This window comes from Betta splendens, chromosome 8, assembly GCF_900634795.4.
Source record: "Betta splendens chromosome 8, fBetSpl5.4, whole genome shotgun sequence".
Lineage (NCBI taxonomy): Eukaryota > Metazoa > Chordata > Actinopteri > Anabantiformes > Osphronemidae > Betta > Betta splendens.
This window is the reverse complement of record NC_040888.2, coordinates 3,322,550-3,343,501: the sequence shown is the minus strand read 5'-3', so window position 1 is coordinate 3,343,501 and position 20,952 is coordinate 3,322,550. Positions and strand designations below refer to the sequence as shown.

The window sequence follows — 20,952 nt, the reverse complement described above, 5'->3', positions numbered from 1 at the left end:
TGTGCTTACGGGCCAAATGGCAGTGTGGAGTACCCGGCCTTCTTGGGGTCTCTGGAGGGAGTGTTGGAAAGCGCTCCAACTGAGGACCCCATCGTTCTTTTGGGAGATTTCAATGCCCACGTAGGTAACGACAGTGATACCTGGAGAGGCGTGATTGGGAGGAACAGCCTTCCTGATCTGAACCCGAATGGTGTTATGTTATTGGACTTCTGTGCTAGGCACAGTTTGGCCATAACAAACACCATGTTCGAACATAAGGGTGTCCATCGGTGTACATGGCACCAGGACACCCTAGGCCGGAGGTCGATGATAGACTTTGTAGTCGTTTCACCTGACCTTCGGCCATATGTTTTGGACACTCGGGTGAAGAGAGGGGCTGAGCTGTCAACTGATCACCACCTGGTGGTGAGTAGGATCCGCTGGCAGAGAAGGAGGCTGGAACGACTTGGCAGGCCCAAACGTATTGTGAGGGTATGTTGGGAACGCCTGGCTGAACCCTCTGTCAGACGGACCTTTAACTCACACCTCCGGGAGAGCTTAAACCAGATTCCGAGGGAGGTGGGAGACATAGAGTCCGAGTGGACCATGTTCTCCGTCTCCATTGTCAACGCGGCCGTTCGGAGCTGTGGACGCAGGGTCTCCGGTGCCTGTCGTGGCGGTAATCCCCGAACCCGGTGGTGGACGCCGGAGGTAAGGGACGCCATCAAGCTGAAGAAGGAGTCCTACCAGGTATGGTTGACCTGTAGGACTCCTGAGGCAGCTGATGGGTATCAGCAGGCCAAGCGTGCTGCAGCCCGTGCCGTTGCGGAGGCAAAAACTCGGGCTTGGGAGGAGTTCGGGGAGGCCATGGAGGAGGACTATCCCTCGGCCTCAAAGAGATTCTGGCAAACTGTTCGGCGCCTCAGGAGGGGGAAGCAGTTCTTTACCAACTCTGTTTTCAGTGGAGGTGGGGAGCTGTTGACCTCAACTGGGGATGTTATCGGACGGTGGAAGGAGTACTTTTAGGATCTCCTCAACCCCTCCGACATGCCTTCTGCTGAGGAAGCAGAGCAGCGAGGGTGGATGAGATCCGTCCTGAGTACCTCAAGTCTCTGGATGTTGTGGGGCTGTCTTGGGTGACACGCCTCTGCAACATCGCGTGGAGGAGGGGGACAGTTCCTCTGGACTGGACAACCGGGGTGGTTGTCCCTCTTTACAAAAAGGGGGACAGGAGAGTGTGTTCCAACTATAGGGGGATCACACTTCTCAGCCTCCCTGGCAAAGTCTATGCCAGGGTACTGGAGAGGAGAATTCGGCCGATAGTCAAACCTCGGATACAGGAGGAACAATGTAGTTTTCGGCCTGGTCGTGGAACGCTGGACCAGCTTTATACCCTCAGCAGGGTGCTTGAGGGTTTGTGGGAGTTTGCCCAACCAGTCTACATGTGCTTTGTGGATCTGGAGAAGGCATTCGACCGCGTCCCTCGTGACATCCTGTGGGGGGTGCTCCGGGAGTATGGAGTCCAGGGCCCTTTGCTAAGGGCTGTTCGGTCTCTGTACAACCGGAGCAGGAGCTTGGTTCGCATTGCCAGCAGTAAGTCAGACCTGTTCCCGGTGCATGTTGGACTTCGGCAGGGCTGCCCTTTGTCACCGGTTCTGTTCATTATTTTTATGGACAGAATTTCTAGGCGCAGCCAGGGGCCGGAGGGGGTCTGGTTTGGGGACCAAAGGATAGCATCTCTGCTTTTTGCAGATGATGTTGTCCTGTTGGCTTCATCAGGCCAGGACCTCCAGCGTGCGCTGGTGCGGTTTGCAGCTGAGTGTGAAGCGGCTGGGGTGAGAATCAGTTCCTCCAAATCTGAGGCCATGGTTCTCGACCGGAAAAAGGTGGTTTGCTCTCTCCAGGTTGGAGAAGAGTTCCTGCCTCAAGTGGAGGAGTTTAAGTATCTTGGGGTCTTGTTCACGAGTGAGGGAAGGAAGGAGCATGAGTTTGACGGACGGATCGGTGCGGCGGCTGCAGTAATGCGGTCGGTGTATCGGTCCGTCGTGGTGAAGAGGGAGCTGAGCCGAAAGGCAAAGCTCTCAATTTACCGGTCAATCTACGTTCCTACCCTCACCTATGGTCATGAGCTTTGGGTCATGACCAAAAGGGCAAGGTCACGGATACAAGCGGCTAAAATGAGCTTCCTCCGCAGGGTGGTTGGGCGCTCCCTTAGAGATAAGGTGAGGAGCTCTGTCACCCGGGAGGAGCTCGGAGTAGAGTCGCTGCTCCTCCACATCGAGAGGAGCCAGCTGAGGTGGCTCGGGCATCTGGTTCGGATGCCTCCTGGACACCTCCCTGGGGAGGTGTTCCGGGCATGTCCCACCAGTAGGAGGCCCCGAGGAAGACCCAGGACTCGCTGGAGAGACTACGTCTCTCGGCTGGCCTGGGAACGTCTTGGGGTCCCACCGGAAGAGCTGGAGGAAGTGTCCGGGGAGAGGGAAGTCTGGAGCTCTCTGCTTAGACTGCTGCCCCCGCGACCCGGCCCCGGATAAGCGGATGAAAATGGATGGATGGATGGATATTATTATTATTATTATTACCAGGACATTTATATGCTAACAGCTGCTTTTTTCACAGTTTAAATGTGTTGAGTAATTTTCTCCCCATTATTCTAAATGAAATTTTAATGAGTAATTGTGTTGTTAAGTGTTATCTTGTGTTATCTTTTATGATCTTCATTTAATAGATGTCTGATAGAGAAGTTGTACTATTTGAGGTTTTTGTTCAGTTCCTCCACCAACTTCAGTCACTGTGTCTCGTGCACAGTAATAAACAGCAGAATCTTCAGTCTTCAGACTGTTCATCTGCAGAAACAGCTGCTTTCTGCCGTCGTCTCTGGAGACGGTGAACCGGCCTTTAACTGAGTCAGAGTAGTAGATGTGGCTACTATAAATAGCAGTGATCCACTCCAGGCCTTTTCCAGGAGCCTGTCTGATCCAGGCCATATAATAGCTACTAAATGACAGTCCAGAGGCCGTACAGGTCAGTTTGTGGGATTCTCCAGGTCTTTTAACCGCTGGTTCAGATTCTGTCAGAGTCTGACTGTGGACGCCTGTTAAAATAAAACAACATTAATTGAGGTTGTTTTAGGGTTAAAAGCAGCTTAAACTCCATTGGAGCAAACCTAAACCTTCACCTGCCCAGCAGACAGTCAGAAGCATCAGCGCTGCCCTGAAGCCCGTCATGTTCAACCGTGTGTCCACTGTTTGATGTCGTGTTGTTTTCTCTGCACATAAATAGAAAACATGGACATTTTGCATTGACTCCACCTCACAGGGAGGATTCAGCTACAGCAGACTTCACTGCTACTGAATGAAAGGAAACCTGACCAGGAAGACAGAAATGTAGCTTCACGGTGACATTAAACACTGGACGCTCAGACAGACACTGTTTTTATGTGAGTGTGTCAGAGTTAATGATGCAGCTTGATGATTTCTGTCTTTATACATGAAGCACTAAACATGATAAAGTATTGTCAGTGGTTTTGGAATTGGTACAAAGAAAATATATTTTTTGACATATTCATTTTAAACATGTCCAGTGGTGTGTGTTGTACAGTTACATCATTTAAACGTCACATCCAGGAGGAACTTGAGCAGGAATTCAATCCACAGCTGCTCATTTAGACTCATGTTCTTCTAGTCTGTACTTGTGCTCTGCTGCCCCCTGCTGGGACTGATTAGAACAGTATGTAGTCTTTGTTCAGCCTCTCAGTTCACTTTAACCAGTGAGACTCTGGCACAGTGATACACAGCAGAGTCCTCTGGCCTCAGGTTGGACGGTTTCAGATACATCATGCTGTTGCTGTTGTTTCTGGTGATTTCTGTCTGTCCTTGAAAGCTGCTGCCAATGTCTACGCTTCCACCAGCCCAGCGAACCCCCATCCATTCCAGTCCTTTTCCTGCAGGTTGTCTGATCCAGTGCATATAACAGTGGGTAAATGTGGACCCAGATCCTCTGCAGGACAGACTGAGGGTCTCTCCAGGCTTCTTCACTACTGCAGTGGAAGGAATGGACTCCATGCTCTGACCTGAACAACCTGATGATATTAGGGAACAGAAAAATATTGCATCAATTGAGATCAACATCTGGAGGGTTTTTTGTGTACTGTGTCACTAATTCAGTCAAGGCTGTCTGATACAATAGAAAACGAGTCACAGGGCAGAGACAACATGCTCTGCTAAATATTCTAGTTCAATTAAAATATGTCACTTATTGTAATTTATTATGAGGAAACGTGGTAAATGTCATATTTTACAAATTACAGCCTCCTCCCCTACAACCAATGTTTAAACCACATGATGATACATTAGTTTATTATAGCAGGACATTGTGTATTATAAACTGATCTCTACTATGGTTCAATATTCAGTAATAATATTCCTCAAGAGCTTTGATAAGGAATGTGAATATTTCTATCACAATTACAAACATGCTGCATCTAAAATAGAAACAGTTCATGTATAAATCTTTATTTACTATGTGAAGCACAATAACAATTAAAATATATTATTTGAGGAGGATTTTTAAAAAAAGTCTTTACTGTATATTGATGGAAATGTTTCTTAAACTCATAATTTCACCAGCTAAAGTGGCTGAAATTACTTTTCTTTCTACTTTACAAAAACTTACTACTCACATTTTTTTCAGGAACATATCAATAAACAAGAAACCAACAGAAAATGTGTAAAACAAAAATAACATCTATCTCATGAGTGTTTGTGAGGATTTTGTACAGCTCCTCCACCAACTTCACTCACTGACTGTGGGTATGAATTGTGTTGAGCTGAAGCAGTTTGTTTCTGTGGGTGTGAATTATAAACAGCAGCCTTTCTACTGGCTCTGATGTGGGAGTTTTTGTACAGCGTCTGTGTCTCTTGTGTCACTGTGTCTCTGGCACAGTAATAAACTGCAGAGTCGTCGGTTTTCAGGCTGTTCATCTGCAGAAACACCTGGTTTTGGCTGTTGTCTCTGGAGACGGTGAACCGGCCTTTAACTGACTCAGAGTAGTAGGTGCTGCCACCGCCAGTGCTGATGAAAGCAATCCACTCCAGGCCTTTTCCAGGAGCCTGTCTGATCCAGTGCATTTCATAGCCACCAAAGTTAAACCCAGAAGCTGTACAGGTCAGTCTGTGGGATTCTCCAGGTCTTTTCACTGCTGGTTCAGATTCTGTCAGAGTCTGAGCATCAGCACCTGTCAAACCAAAAAAAAAAACAAATGTTTGTCATGCATTGAGCTGCTAGTAAAAACCTAAACATGTTCCATAGTGATGAGTGGACACATTATGGTACCTGCCCAGCAGAGAGTCAGGAGCAACAGTCCTGTCCTGAAGCCCATCATGTTAAACTGTGTCTGTGTTCACTCTCATCCTCATCAGACTCATAAGAGGGAGAAGATGTGGAGTTTTGCATGAGCTCCTCCTCAGCTACAACTAGATTTAAGCTGGGTTTTATTCAGTCTATGTAAAACATTTAACATTTGTCCAGTATTTGCTCCTCAGTATTTCACCCTAACGATTGCATTGTTTGAATCGGTGCACGACAATACTGGAGAGAAACCTGAAGTGGAAGCCATTATGGCCGATAGGAGTTAAGTAGGTTTAAATGGAATATTTCTATGGGGCCAGTGGAGAATTAGACAGCTAACTTTACTAGCTAGCCGAAGTTACTGTACTTCCACGCTATAAACAAAGATTTCCAGGTCAGATCAGCGAACGTTTAACATTTACATTTAACATTTACATTTAACAATTAACATTTATATTTAACATTTACATTTAACATTTACATTTAACATTTACATTTAACATTTACATTTAACATTTACATTTTACATTTAACATTTATATTTAACATTTACATTTATATTTAACATTTATGTTTATATTTACTGTAACATTTACATTTACACTTTTGCACATTTAACTAAATGTGAGAAAACATGTTATTTAGTTAAATGTGAGAAAACTAGTTGTAGGTGCTCCTTTTACATTCGGCACCCCTTATACTACTTACAGTGAAGTTACTACCGTATCGTCACTAATGTCGACTATTTTATTATTTGAATGTTAAACCCATCAGGCTGGAGGCACAACACAGTCACTGCTGAAGGAAATGCTCAGCAGAATATCATGACACCAGTCTGTGCTGATGGAGACACGTGTGCCTCTGTCTGTGGCCCCACGACGGCTGGGATGAGTTCCTGAACTTGGTTTGGACTTTTTTGGAGACTTCAACGACACATGATTTAACAGTTGATCATTCACACGACAGCTACAGATAGTGTTATTGTTGTTATTCTTATTACCAGTATGTTTATATTCAGATACAGGAAATAGCAGCTGCTTCTTTCACCGTTAATTTTTTTGTGTCACTGGTTAAAGTCATGTTTCTGACACGTTCTACCGACGCCTGCTAAAACACATGAAGCGTTTGTTTATTTAAAGTTTCTGCTTATGGCTTCATGTTGGACGGGTTTATGGATACGGACCAGGAGATTAGTTAGCGGTTGTTTTGTTAATTTATTGTTTAACTGCTTTGATGGTTTTTAAAATGATTATAAAGCTCTGTCTCTAAATTAAGTGTCTCTTAATTACGTTATTAAATTAAATTTCCAGTAATTGTGTTATTCATTTTTTTGTGATCTCTAGATAATGGACGTTTAATGACACCTTTGAAAAAATAAACAAGTGAATTTGTTGCTTTACATCCAGATTATTGAGGGAAACTTGACTTAACTCCTTCTCACAGGGACAATGCAGCTAGTTTGATTTGAATTAAATAAACATCTATATCTTTTGTCGTCAGTCTCTGCATTTGACTGGTGCTGAACAGTTTTGACCTGAGTAAAGTAAAGAATCACTCATCACCAATCTAACATCCAAAAATTTAGAACCATGAATAATACAACTACTATTAATGATAATAACAATAATAATGATACTCAGGATAAGAATTATTTTTCAGCTGATAGTGAGAAATAAATGAGAATATTTCTTCATAAGAATTATTAAACTGCTTTTTTGACTAATTTAGATTCAGATTAGTTCGTTTCTGCAGCATTCGTAGGCTGGTCCATATATTATTTATACTTAGGAATAAATGTCCATGAAATCATATGTGGAAAATCAACAGAATCAGGACATTATAACTGTCACCGGACGTGTTTTTCAGTAGCTTTGTGCTGAAAACTACCAACAGGTTACAAAAGATTGATGTGTCGTCAGTTTTTTATTATTTGATTCATAAAATTTATTTGACTGAAGCTGCTTCACTGAGACTTCAGGTTGTTTGGAGTTTGTGGTGAAGCCGTTTGTTTCTGTGGGTGTGAATTATAAACAGCAGCCTTTCTACTAGCTCTGATGTGGGAGTTTTTGTACAGCGTCTGTGTCTCTTGTGTCACTGTGTGTCTCTGGCACAGTAATAAACTGCAGAGTCGTCTGTTTTCAGGCTGTTCATCTGCAGATACAGCTGTTTTTTGTTGTTGTCTCTGGAGACGATGAACCGGCCTTTAACTGACTCAGAGTAGTAGATATGACTGCTGCTGCTTGGATGCATGCTAGTGATCCACTCCAGTCCTTTTCCAGGAGCCTGTCTGATCCAGGCCATCCAGGAGTTGCTGAAGTCAAATCCAGAGGTCGTACAGGTCAGTCTGTGGGATTCTCCAGGTCTTTTCACTGCTGGTTCAGATTCTGTCAGAGTCTGAGCATCAACACCTGTCAAAACAAAAAAGCTAATGTTTGTCATGCATTGAGCTGCTAGTAAAAAGCTAAATATGTTCCATAGTGATGAGTGGACACATTACGGTACCTGCCCAGCAGAGAGTCAGGAGCAACAGTCCTGTCCTGAAGCCCATCATGTTAAACTGTGTCTGTGTTCACTCTCATCCTCATCAGACTCATAAGAGGGAGAAGATGTGGAGTTTTGCATGAGCTCCTCCTCAGCTACAACTACATTTAAGCTGGGTTTTATTTACAGTCTATGTAAAACATTTTACATTTGTCTAGTTTTTGCTCCTCAGCATTTCACCCTAACGTTTGCATTGCTTTGAAAGATTTTTGAAGTATTTTTATTAGCTGCCGTTCTGCCGTCTTCATAGACTACCATCTAAAACTTTTAATATCTTTGTCAAATTCTATTTTAACAAGCAATTAAAAAGCAGAACTGTGAATACAATATTTTGTTTCCAGGAACTGTACTACCAGTCTGACATCACAACTATTAAGAAAGGACAATTACTAAAAAGAATGTATCTATAGAAATATATATATTTCCATATACTCCTTAAAAAGCAAACCTCTCCATCAAAATATGACATTGAGCCTAATACATGCTGTTTCTTAAACAAAAAGACAGAGAAAGTAGTGCATAGAAGTATATATGTACATATACTGAAATTAATAATAATTAATAATATTAATAATAATAATTGTAAATTAAAGTTGAAATTTAAACCTTCATTATTTGTCATTTGTTCTTTTAATTTTTTATACTAAGGAGTTTTCATCAGCTATCAACAGTTTTACAGATTGGTCCCGTGATCATCTTCATCAAAACCTCCGCTAAAATAGGTTCTAGTTCATTTCTGTTTAAAATCCTGATGTTTTTAAACACTGTTAAAGTCATTCCTGGTCTGTGAGCTCCTCCTCTGGTGGCTTCATGTGACTGAGGCTCTGAGGGGTTTTTGTTCAGCTCCACTGATGCTTTGTGTCACTGTGACTCTCGTGCACAGTAATAAACGTTGCACTTTGGTCCCCTGAACCTGTATGTGTCAAAGCTATAATTTAAATATCAGCACATGAGGCAGTGCAGGTTTCTGAGTCCAGTAAAAATGACTGGGGCAGGTTTTTGTACAGCGTCTGTGTCTCTTGTGTCACTGTGTCTCTGGCACAGTAATAAACTGCAGAATCTGCAGCTGTCAGACTGTTCATCTGCAGTTTCAGCAGCTTCCTGCTGTCGTCTCTGGAGATGGTGAAGCGTCCCTGGACGGACTGAGAGTAGAACCTGCTGCTACCACTATAGCTGTCGTGCCAGGCGATCCACTCCAGGCCTTTTCCAGGAGCCTGTCTGATCCAGGCCATGTAGTTGCTACTGATGGTTAATCCAGTTGCTGTACAGGTCAGTGTGTGGGATTCTCCAGGCCTTTTAACCACGGGTTCAGATTCTGTCAGAGTCTGAGCATGAGCACCTGTTGGACAAACATTAATGTAGTCACTTGCTGCATCTTTTGCAGCTTCTTAAAAATGCATTGACTGGTTTTACTGGTTTGTTCTCACCTGCCCAGCAGAGAATTACCAGCAGCAGTCCTGCCCTATAGACCATCATGTTGAACTGTGTTCACTGGTGTCTGAAATGCTCTTAAGAAGCTCTAAGCTTTGCATGAGCTCCTCCTCTGAGTGAGAAGTAAACTCACTTGTTTCATTTAAATCCTAAATTACAGGGAGTTTTTATTCAAATAAAATCCATTTAGTTTATAAATTCCAATGTTATGAAATGATGAAAGTTGACTTGCTGACTTTTGGTTGATAACTGTGTTTGAAGAATGGCTCTGTCAGTTTTACCTTCAAGTACAAAGTACTAGATTTTCTTTCTACAAACTGTAGATGTGACAATCAGCCTTCGCGCCGCGAGGGGCGCTCCGGTGTTTGTTGTGTGGGTCATCACCTGAGTTAGTTTCCTGCGGTAATGAGTTGATGATGCCCACCTGCTGTGGGTAGTATTCAAGTAATGCCTTTTTGTTCACACAGGGCTGGTGTGTTAAACTGGTCCTAAGTCACGTTCCTTGTTAAAGTCTTCAATGAAAGTGGAGTTTTGGGTTTCCTTTAATGTCTGGTTCATTGTGAAGGTTTCCGTTTCTTGTTTAGGAATTTGCCCGTTGTACGGTGCGTGTTTACTTAGCCTGTTAGACAGTGCTGTAGATTAGTTTTCTAGTTGTCTGGAGTTAATGTCTTGTGTTGCATGTCAGGTTCTCTGTGCTCGTTAGTGAACGGAGCAGTTCACGTTTGTTAAAATAGCAGTGTTGTGTTAACGTTATTTTCTGTGTGGGTCGTGCATTTGGGGTCTTCCCTGTTGCCCTGCGACCTGGTCCGTGGATGCGGCCAGGTGAGCGTAACGGTTCAGTAGAGAACCAAGTGTCTTTAATAGCGCGACTAGATCGCAGCGTAGTGCCGTGTGCACGAAGGCCGTAGAGCCGCGTTCCACTCCTCCGCCTCCACGGCATCTCCTCTCCTGTCCCCAGGGTTCCGTCCAGTTTGTAACAGTAGATGTGTAAATATATATTAAATCTGCCAAAATCAAGAAAAAGTACTCAAATATATCCATTATTGTTTTAATGGATGATTTCAGATTCGTGCAAGATCAAGAATTGATATTTGACATTGAATTTGTCCCTAAAATTATTTCCCCAGTCACCACAGTTGTGATGTACAGTATAAATCTTTATTTACTATGTGAAGCACAATAACAATTAAAACACATTATTTGAGGAAGACCTTTAAAAAAAAAATCTCCTTTATATTGATGGAAAATGTTTCTTCAAATCATAATTTCACGAGCCAAAAAAATAAAGTTACTGTACTTATGAAGTGTAATTTCATCGATCAAGTTTGTAGCTGAAATTACTTTTTTTTACACTTCTCACTTTTTTTCAGAAGAATATCAATAAACAAGAAACCAACAAAAAATGTGTAAAACAAAAATAATATCTATCTGATGAGTGTTGTGTTGAACTAGTTTGTTTCTGTGGGTGTGAATTACAAACAGCAGCCTTTCTACTGGCTCTGATGTGGGAGTTTTTGTACAGCGTCTGTGTCTCTTGTGTCACTGTGTGACTCTCTGGCACAGTAATAAACTGCAGAGTCGTCTGTTTTCAGGCTGTTCATCTGCAGAAACAACTGGTTTTGGCTATTTTCTTTGGAGATGGTGAACCGGCCTTTAACTGTTGCAGAGTAGTAGATGTAGGCACTGCTATCACTAATAGTAGCGACCCATTCTAGTCCTTTTCCAGGAGCCTGTCTGACCCAGTGCATATGATAGCCACCTAAGTTAAACCCAGAAGCTGTACAGGTCAGTTTTTGTGATTCTCCAGGTCTTTTCACTGCTGGTTCAGATTCTGTCAGAGTCTGAGCATCAGCACCTGTCAAACCAAACAAAACAAATGTTTGTCATGCATTGAGCTGCTAGTAAAAACCTAAACAAGTTCCACAGTGATGAGTGGACACATTACGGTACCTGCCCAGCAGAGAGTCAGGAGCAACAGTCCTGTCCTGAAGCCCATCATGTTAAACTGTGTCTGTGTTCACTCTCATCCTCATCAGACTCATAAGAGGGAGAAGATGTGGAGTTTTGCATGAGCTCCTCCTCAGCTACAACTAGATTTAGGCTGGGTTTTATTTACAGTCTATGTAAAACATTTTAACATTTGTCCAGTTTTTGCTCTTCAGCATTTCACCCTAATGTTTTTATTGTTGTTGAAAAATTTTTTAAGTATTTTTATTAGCTGTCGTTCTGTCGTCTTCATAGACAACCATCTAAAAATTTTAATATCTTTGTCAAATTCTATTTTAAGAACTGTGTATACAATATTTTTTGTTTCCAGAAACTGTAAAATACGCACAGACTCAACCTGTCCACCAACTACCAGTCTGACATCACAACTATTCAGAAAGGCCAATTACAAAAAGCCATTCATCTATAGAAATATATATATATATATATATATATTTTTATATACTCCTTGAAAGAGCAAAACTCTCCATCAAAATATGACATTGAGCCTAATACATGCTGTTTTTTAAGCAAAAAAAGACGCAGAAAGTAGTGCATAGAAGTATATATGTACATATACTGAAATTAATAATAATATTAATAATAATTGTAAATTTAAAAAATTTAAAAAGAAACTTAAACCTTGATTATTTGTCATTTGTTCTTTTATTATTTATTTTTTATTTTTTTTATTTGTTTTCATCAGCTATCAACAGTTTTACAAATTGGTCCCGTGATCATCTTCATCAAAACCTCAGCTAAAATATGTTCTAGGTAATTTCAGTTTAAAATCCTGATGTTTTTAAACAACAGTTAAAGTCATTCCTGGTCTGTGAGCTCCTCCTCTGGTGGCTTCATGTGACTGAGGCTCTGAGGGGTTTTTGTTCAGCTCCACTGATGCTTTGTGTCGCTGTGTCTCTCGTGCACAGTAATAAACAGCAGAGTCTTCAGGCTGCAGGTTCTGTCCCTGTAGAGTCACTGTGTTTGTGGAAGAGTCTAAGCTGATACTGAACTTGTTCTTCAGTGAATCTTTGTAGTATGTGTTGTATCCAACACATGCGCTTCCAACCCACTCGTGTCCTTTCCCTGCAGGTTGTCTGATCCAGTGTGTGCGATAGCTGCTCATAGAATAAGAGACCTGACAGGTGAGGGTCAGACGCTGACCTGGCTGCACAGTCACAGAGTCTGGCTGTGTCAGCTGTTCACACTTCACACCTGCTGAAAACAAAAGGAAAAAATGGTGTAAGAACTACTAAATTGCATAAAATGCTCAACTATCAAACCCAGAGAAACTCACTAAATGCAGCTGCCAGCAGCAGCAACAGAGCGACAGGAAACATGGTGAAACTGATGAACTGTGAGCTCAGCTGAAGGTTTTATAGCTGAGAACGACGGTAGATGAGTGTGTTTGCATAGAATCAGGACTGCTGAACAATCTATAGACTTCAGTGAATGAGGAGCAGAACTCATTACCTGATACAAGTCACATTGAAGTAGTTGAACTACAGGAGATGGAGGGAAAAGTAAGGATGGGTTTAGTGAACAGGAAATTTGGCTTCAGAATGTAAAAATGTGTGTGAAGTGACTTTTACAAAACAGTCTCCAGAAACAAAACTTATATTGCATTATATGAGAGGAAATAAGGCGTGTTGTAGATATTTTAGCAGTCATCAGATGGAGTGTTTATGTGATCACACATATTAACATATGAATCGTTTTGAACCAAAATTGACAATAAAATTGTATTATATTACATACTATATATACTATTATTTTTATTCTATTATCATAATACTCAATGTTTTGTAATGTTCATGTTGATGTGTTTTTAAAGAGGAGAGTGTTTGCACAGAAATCCTAGGTTTTACTAGGTCTCCTAGTGAAGATCATGGCAACCAAAACGTCTTCTTAATTTGGTGGAGACACTTTGATGACAGTTGGGAAACTCACTATTTACCATTTGATCGAACTAGAGAAGGGATATTTACAGTATGTTATAGTATAATAGCTACTTCTTTCACTTTTTTAACATGTTTTTAAGTCTCTAATATACATAAACCTATTATTATTATTATTATTATTATTATTATTATTATTATTATTATTATTATTATTATTATTAGCAGAACATTTATATGCTAACAGCTGCCTGTTTCACAGTTTAAATATGTTGAGTAATTTTCTCCCAGTTATGTAAAATCAAATTTTAATGAGTAATTGTGTGGATAAGTGTTATCTTGTGTTATATTTTATGATATTCCTTTAATAGATGTCTGATAGAGAAGTTGTACTATTTGAGGTTTTTGTACAGCTCCTCCACCAACTTCAGTCACTGTGACTCTCGTGCACAGTAATAAACAGCAGAATCTTCAGTCTTCAGACTGTTCATCTGCAGAAACAGCTGCTCTCTGCCGTCGTCTCTGGAGACGGTGAACCGGCCTTTAACTGACTCAGAGTAGTGGATGTGGCTACTATAAATAGCAGCGATCCACTCCAGGCCTTTTCCAGGAGCCTGTCTGATCCAGGCCATAAAATAGCTACTAAATGACAGCCCAGAGGTCGTACAGGTCAGTTTGTGGGATTCTCCAGGTCTTTTAACCGCTGGTTCAGATTCTGTCAGAGTCTGACTGTGGACGCCTGTTAAAATAAAACAACATTATTTAGGTCGTTTTAGGGTTAAAAGCAGCTTAAACTCCATTGGAGCAAACCTAAACCTTCACCTGCCCAGCAGACAGTCAGAAGCATCAGCGCTGCCCTGAAGCCCGTCATGTTCAACCGTGTGTCCACTGTTTGATGTCGTGTTGTTTTCTCTGCACATAAATAGAAAACATGGACATTTTGCATTGACTCCACCTCACAGGGAGGATTCAGCTACAGCAGACTTCACTGCTACTGAATGAAAGGAAACCTGACCAGGAAGACAGAAATCTAGCTTCACGGTGACATTAAACACTGTGGACGCTCAGACAGACACTGTTTTTGTGTGTGTGTATCAGAGTTAATGATGCAGCTTGATGATTTCTGTCTTTATACATGAAGCTCTAATCATCATAAAGTATTGTGGATTAGATTTTTTTTTGGATTTGATACAAAATACATATTTTTTTACATATTTTTAACATGTTCAGTGGTGTGTGTTGTACAGTTACATCATTCAAACGTCACATCCAGGAGGAACTTGAGCAGGAATTCAAACCACAGCTGCTCATTTAGACTCGTGTTCTTCTAGTCTGTACTTGTGCTCTGCTGCCCCCTGCTGGGGCTGATTAGAACGGTATGTCTCAGTTCACTTAACCAGTGAGACTCCGTCACAGTGATACATAGCAGAGTCCTCTGGCCTCAGGTTGGACAGTTTCAGGTACAACATGCTATTGCTGTTGTCTCTGGTGATTTCTATCCATCCTTGAACGCTGCTGGAATAGTGTGTTTATACTTGCATCGCTATAAACACATCCCATCCATTCCAGGGGTTTTCCTGCAGGTTGTCTGATCCAGGTAATAACACAGCAGCTAAATGTGGACCCCGATCCTCTGCAGGAGAGAATGTGCTTACTGTATGAAGCACATTCACAATTAAAATTGATTTATTTTTCTTAAATTTATTCTTTAAAATATGTAAAAGCAGTTGATATACAACACACATAATTTGGCACATATACAAGAAAATGCATTTCAGCTTTCAACTGACCTAGTACATGCTTGAACGGAGTAGGAAGAAGGTAGACTTATCTAGTCCTACATGTACCCCATGACATCACCATTTTATGTTTAAACCCATAATTATTTACCCAATCATGGAGACATAAACACCTTCATCACCATATTTACGTGTCATTAATTTTGTAATGTTGTTCTCTGGTGGTGAAGACTTATTTTGCCTCCATCCCATCTTTCAGAGTTCAGCGGTTTCCAACCCTCGATGTCCTGTTCCAAAATTCCAAAAAACACTTTTTAGTATTAAATGAAAATCCATTTGAGAAGGATTTAAAAAAAAAAGCTTTTAAAACATTTAAAAATATATTTCAACACACCAGAAACCGATGTTAAGTCTGTAAGTCTGTAAGTGTCTGATGTGGTAGGTTTTTGTTCAGCTCCTCCACCAACTTCAGTCACTGGGACTGTCTGGCACAGTAATAAACAGCAGAATCCTCTGTTTTCAGGCTGTTCATCTGCAGAAACAGCTGTTCTCTGCTGTTGTCTCTGGAGACGGTGAACCGGCCTTTAACTGACTCAGAGTAGTACTTGTTTATGCTGCGAATGCCGATGAAAGCGATCCACTCCAGTCCTTTTCCAGGCGCCTGTCTGACCCAGTTCATATTATTGTGACCAAAGTCAATCTCAGAAGATGTACAGGTCAGTGTGTGGGATTCTCCAGGCCTTTTAACCACGGGTTCAGATTCTGTCAGAGTCTGAGCATCTGCACCTGTTGGACAAACATTAATGTAGTCACTTGCTGCATCTTTTGCAGCTTCTTAAAAATGCATTCAACTGGTTTTATTGGTTTGCTCTCACCTGCCCTGCAGAGAATTACCAGCAGCAGTCCTGCCCTATAGACCATCATGTTGAACTGTGTTCACTGGCATCTGAAAAGCTCTTAAGAAGCTCTAAGCTTTGCATGAGCTCCTCCTCTTAGTGAGAAGTAAACTCACTTGTTTTTATTCAAATAAAATTCATTTAGTTAAAAAACTCCAATGTTATTGAAATGATGAAAAAGTTGACTTTTTTTGCTTACTTTCAGTTGATAACTGTGTTTGGTTCACCTTCAAGTACAAGTTACATTTTCTTTATACAATCTGTGTAGATGTGTACAGTAAATATATATTAAATCCACCAAAATCAAGAAAAAGTACTGAAATATATTTTTACTGTGATATTGTTAAATAATTATTAATTTACTGGGAACACTATTTATAGAAACTGTTGTTGTGTCATTTACTGTTTTAGTTGATGATATGAGATTTGTCAAGAATTAATTTCCCCAGTCACCGTTCCTAGTCTAAGGGGCTCCTGCTCTGGTGGATTATGTTACTAATGTTTGGCTCTGTGGGTTTTTTGTTCTGGTTTGTGTCACTGTGTCTCTCATGCACAATAATAAACAGCAGAGTCTTCAGGCTGCAGGCTGTTTGTTTAGACTCACTGTCTGAACTTGTTCTTTAGTGAGTCTTTGCAGACTGGAGTACAACTAGCACATGAATATCCAATCCACTCCAGTCCTTTCCCTGCAGGTTGTCTGATCCAGTGTGTCCAGGCATCAAGTGAGTAAGAGACGTGACAGGTGAGGGTCAGACGCTGACCTGGCTGCACAGGCACAGAGTCTGGCTGTGTCAGCTGTTCACACTTCACACCTGTTGAAAAGTATTGTGAAGCAAATGATCATGAAGGTTTTCTACAATAGAAGAACCAACAACAGCAGCAGAGCTACAGGAAACATGTCTGTTAGTGGAACAGAACTGCAGAGACTGTGATGGAAGTACTTTATATCTGGTTCTAGAGTAACGTCGTCGAGTTTGTGTGAGTCTCTGGATGTTTGAATTTCATAATAAATAAAATAATCAAGAGGTTTCTTTCTACTAATCCTGATTTGACATATGTGGTTGCTGCTTGTCTAATTAGTAATTCAAGCCCAGTAATAAACAGCAACTCTTTATTTATTTATTTATTTTTTATTTATGATCCATCTGCAGAAACAACTGCTGTTTGTGGTTAAACAGCCTTGAACTGAATAAGAATAGTAAATGTAGATACTGGCTGTAATAATATATCTTCTAAAATCCTTTGGGAACTTTCTGTGAATTAAGCCACATCTGCTGCTCACTACAAACAGTCTATTATTAAGTTATGTGTTTGTCATCATTCATTTATTTGAATATTCTACTGCCCCCTAGAGGCTGCTGTAAGTAAGACATTTAGGGTTTTTGTTCAGCCTTTAGGTTCACTTTAACCACTGTGACTCCCCAGCACAGTAATAAACAGCAGAGTCCTCTGGCCTCAGGTTGGACAGTTTCAGATACGTCATGCTGTTGCTGTTGTCTCTGGTGATTTCTATGCGTCCTTGAATGTTGCTAAAATAAACTGTTTTACTTGCATCGCTCCAAATAACCCCCATCCATTCCAGTCCTTTTCCTGCAGGTTGTCTGACCCAGTGCATCCCATAGTTACTAAATGTGAACCCAGATCCTCTGCAGGACAGACTGAGGGTCTCTCCAGGCTTCTTCACTACTGCAGTGGAAGGAATGGATTCTAGAGCCTGACCATTCAAACCTACAGAAACAGAAGAAAAGATGTTAGAAGGTGACAGAACTATAAGTCATGTTTGGATCAAATGACATCATAACTACTGCAGCATGGTTCTACTCACAGGGCAACGAGAGCACTGTCACCAGAACAGAGAGTTTGTTCAGCATCGTGTGACTGAAGGTGAAAACAACTGGTTCAACTACACAAGTGACTCTGAGTCAGTGGGAGGTCACAAATATAAAGAGCAAGAATTTGCATCAGGATCTGGAAGGTTGGACTTTGTTCAGTCCACCTTAAATACTTACCTTAAATAAATACTGTCACAAATAACATATAGAAAACTATTTATAGAATCAAGTACAGACATTTCAAAGAATGTTTATCAGGCTCAAAAGTCAAATGGTAATGAATTTGTCAATTGGCAATTTAATATGCAATATCGTTTTGAAATGAACTGAAACGCTTCATTGGATTTCATTCGCTGGATCGTAACAGACAGAATGAGACTGCACACGACGTGAATGAGCGTCATTTGGGGTTCAGAAGTCGTCAAAAGTACAGTAAGTGATGGAAGATGTATGGATTTGTCATTGGTATTTGAGCACTGTGATTGTTGTTGCTGAAATGGTTTATATGGTCGGAGAGACGAGAGTCTAAGCTTCCAACGTGTGCAGCTTGTGTGGCTGAGGTTTAACGGCTGCACACAAGTCATAACTCATGGGGGGGTCCCTGTACAGCGACATGTACAGAGGCCTTAAACTTTTATTTTAAACTAGGTATTGAGTTGCCACTTTTAATATTGAAATTCAAAATGTAAAATGCATTTTCATTTTAAATTTGAGCCTGATAAACTTCCTTAGTTCAGGGGGACAAGGCTGTATACAAATACTGTAAGTGAACAGATATAATCTGGTTTAATGGTGTCTGTGTATCTGACTTTATGAGCAGGATGTGATTTCAGGCAAAACCTGTGAACAAAAAACAGAACAAAAAAGGGGAGATCACGTTACTTTATTTATCTTGAAACAAACATCATGAACATAGTTTTTAGAAGTACTTCATATGCCACTTATACTTTCATACTATAAAAAAGCAATTTTGACAATTAACAATCAAGTGATATATGATTAATACATTGATTCATTTAGGCGTAACAACTAAATGTCTATTCTAGATTAAACAGATATTCAGTATCTCTGTACTTAATGTCTCCTATGAACAATGTTCATATTGAACTTGTCTTTAACTCATTCCTGGTCTGAGGCTCCTCCTCTGGTGGATCCATGTTACTAATGTTTGACTCTGAGGGGTTTTTGTTCAGCTCCACTGATGCTTTGTGTCACTGTGAGTCTTTAGCACAGTAATAAACAGCAGAGTCTTCAGGCTGCAGGTTGGACAGTTTCAGATGCACCAAGCTGTTGCTGTCATCTCTGCTGATTTCTATCCGTCCTCTCAAATTGTTGACATAGAAGTTATTATTATTAGATGCACCTCTCCCCATCCATTCCAGTCCTTTTCCTGCAGGTTGTCTGATCCAGTGCATATAACAGCAGGTAAATGTGAACCCAGACCCTCTGCAGGACAGACTGAGGGTCTCTCCAGGCTTCTTCACTACTGCAGTGGAAGGAATGGACTCCATGCTCTGACCTGAACAACCTGATGACATGAAAGATAAGACACCACAGGAAATGTGACATAGATGCTGTACGCTCTGCTTTCACTGCTCAACCTTCATGTGTCATCAGCACCAAGCAGGAGAACCTACATGTCAGAGAGAGAGCAGCCAGCAGCAGAGTGAGTGTGTTCTTCATCCTGAGGCTGGAGATGTGACTCTGGTGCTGCTCATGGATTATAAGTGCAGGCAGCAGCAGGACGTGCACAGCTCTGACAAAGGATTTGCATCAGGTCCTCATGAGGAGGGAGTGTTTAGTCACATGCTGCTGTGTGTTTTCGATTGAGAACATTGCATGTTTTCATTGGGACAACAGAAGTGGGCGTTGTGGGAAGTCAACTGTGGAATGTTTTCTGAACTCAGAAATAGACAGCAGAGTCTTCAGCTGTCAGACAGAGACAGATATCGCTGCCCAGAGGGCTGAAAGTAGAAACAGCTGCACCACCACATTAACACAACTTTAGTTATAATGACATAATCATGAAAAACACAGTAAACAGACAGAATTAAGCATCATACTGTTTACAAAAGAAATAGTCCTGCAGCCTAATGGTAAATTGTTTATTTTACATACAAGGTCACATGTAGAGTCAGTATAAATGTATTTATTAAGAAAACTATAAGCAAGTGTTGTAATAACTTAAATTGAATTATTTGTTTTAGATTTTTTATCTAATTTTTTTAGTTAAAGCTATCACACATTACTCTGTTAGTGCTGTAACGTGAAGTAAACATTTATTCTAAAACACCTTTTCATCTACTGTAATTAATTGTTTTAATATTTAAATAAATTATTTTTCTCAATGAACTTGTCTTTAACTCATTCCTGGTCTGAGGCTCCTCCTCTGGTGGATCCATGTTACTAATGTTTGACTCTGAGGGGTTTTTGTTCAGCTCCACTGATGCTTTGTGTCACTGTGAGTCTTTAGCACAGTAATAAACAGCAGAGTCTTCAGGCTGCAGGTTGGACAGTTTCAGATGCACCAAGCTGTTGCTGTCATCTCTGCTGATTTCTATCCGTCCTCTCAAATTGTTGGCATAGACGTTATCATTAGTATCAGAGCCACCTCTCCCCATCCATTCCAGTCCTTTTCCTGCAGGTTGTCTGATCCAGTGCATAAAACAGCAGTTAAATGTGAACCCAGATCCTCTGCAGGACAGACTGAGGGTCTCTCCAGGCTTCTTCACTACTGCAGTGGAAGGAATGGACTCCATGCTCTGACCTGAACAACCTGATGACACGAAAACACAGATGTCAGATTTTCATTTGAGATTTTATTGATCAAATCACTGTTTAATCATCAGTGGTTGCTTCCTGATAGGACAGAAACCAACAATATTTTAGAACACTCACAGGTCAGAGAGAGAGCAGCCAGCAGCAGAGTGAGTGTGTTCTTCATCCTGAGGCTGGAGATGTGACTCTGATGCTGCTCATGGATTATAAGAGCAGGCAGGGAGATTTGCATGGAGACACTATTGACAGGGAGTGGCTCCACCTGCAACAGGCTGTGATCTGTGAGACATAAAAACATGTGTATTCATATGATTGTTTTTCATTGTAAGTTTTACCTTTTGCTAACGAATAAAAATATCTTTTATTTATTTATTTAAATTTATGTCATAGCAAATGCAGTAATCAAGAGGTTTCCTTCTACTCATCCTGATGTGACATATTTTGCGTTGTTGTTTGTCTGATAATAAACAGCAACTCTTCCGTTTTTATGCCTTATTGTTTTTTTTATTCATGATCCATCTGC

The 20,952-nt window shown here is 41.0% G+C and overlaps 6 gene segments (V, D, J or C); all 6 read right to left on the bottom strand.

Moving 5' to 3' along the window:
* Nucleotides 1–2,687: 2,687 nt before the first annotated feature.
* LOC114850640 (Ig heavy chain V region 6.96-like) lies at nucleotides 2,688–3,241 on the bottom strand. The segment is given in 2 exon segments: nucleotides 2,688–3,073; nucleotides 3,158–3,241. Coding segments are annotated over 2 exon segments (426 nt in total).
* A 1,489-nt stretch (nucleotides 3,242–4,730) lies between these two features.
* Nucleotides 4,731–5,443, bottom strand: LOC114850521 (immunoglobulin heavy variable 3-43-like). The segment is given in 2 exon segments: nucleotides 4,731–5,215; nucleotides 5,314–5,443. Coding segments are annotated over 2 exon segments (534 nt in total).
* Nucleotides 5,444–8,804: 3,361 nt separating this feature from the next.
* Nucleotides 8,805–9,406, bottom strand: LOC114860888 (immunoglobulin heavy variable 3-53-like). The segment is given in 2 exon segments: nucleotides 8,805–9,208; nucleotides 9,297–9,406. Coding segments are annotated over 2 exon segments (453 nt in total).
* Nucleotides 9,407–10,748: 1,342 nt separating this feature from the next.
* LOC114850630 (Ig heavy chain V region 6.96-like) lies at nucleotides 10,749–11,354 on the bottom strand. The segment is given in 2 exon segments: nucleotides 10,749–11,155; nucleotides 11,251–11,354. Coding segments are annotated over 2 exon segments (414 nt in total).
* A 3,588-nt stretch (nucleotides 11,355–14,942) lies between these two features.
* LOC114850631 (immunoglobulin heavy variable 3-30-3-like) lies at nucleotides 14,943–15,925 on the bottom strand. The segment is given in 2 exon segments: nucleotides 14,943–15,709; nucleotides 15,799–15,925. Coding segments are annotated over 2 exon segments (363 nt in total).
* Nucleotides 15,926–20,083: 4,158 nt separating this feature from the next.
* LOC129604504 (Ig heavy chain V region 3-like) lies at nucleotides 20,084–20,620 on the bottom strand. The segment is given in 2 exon segments: nucleotides 20,084–20,427; nucleotides 20,550–20,620. Coding segments are annotated over 2 exon segments (366 nt in total).
* Nucleotides 20,621–20,952: the final 332 nt, after the last annotated feature.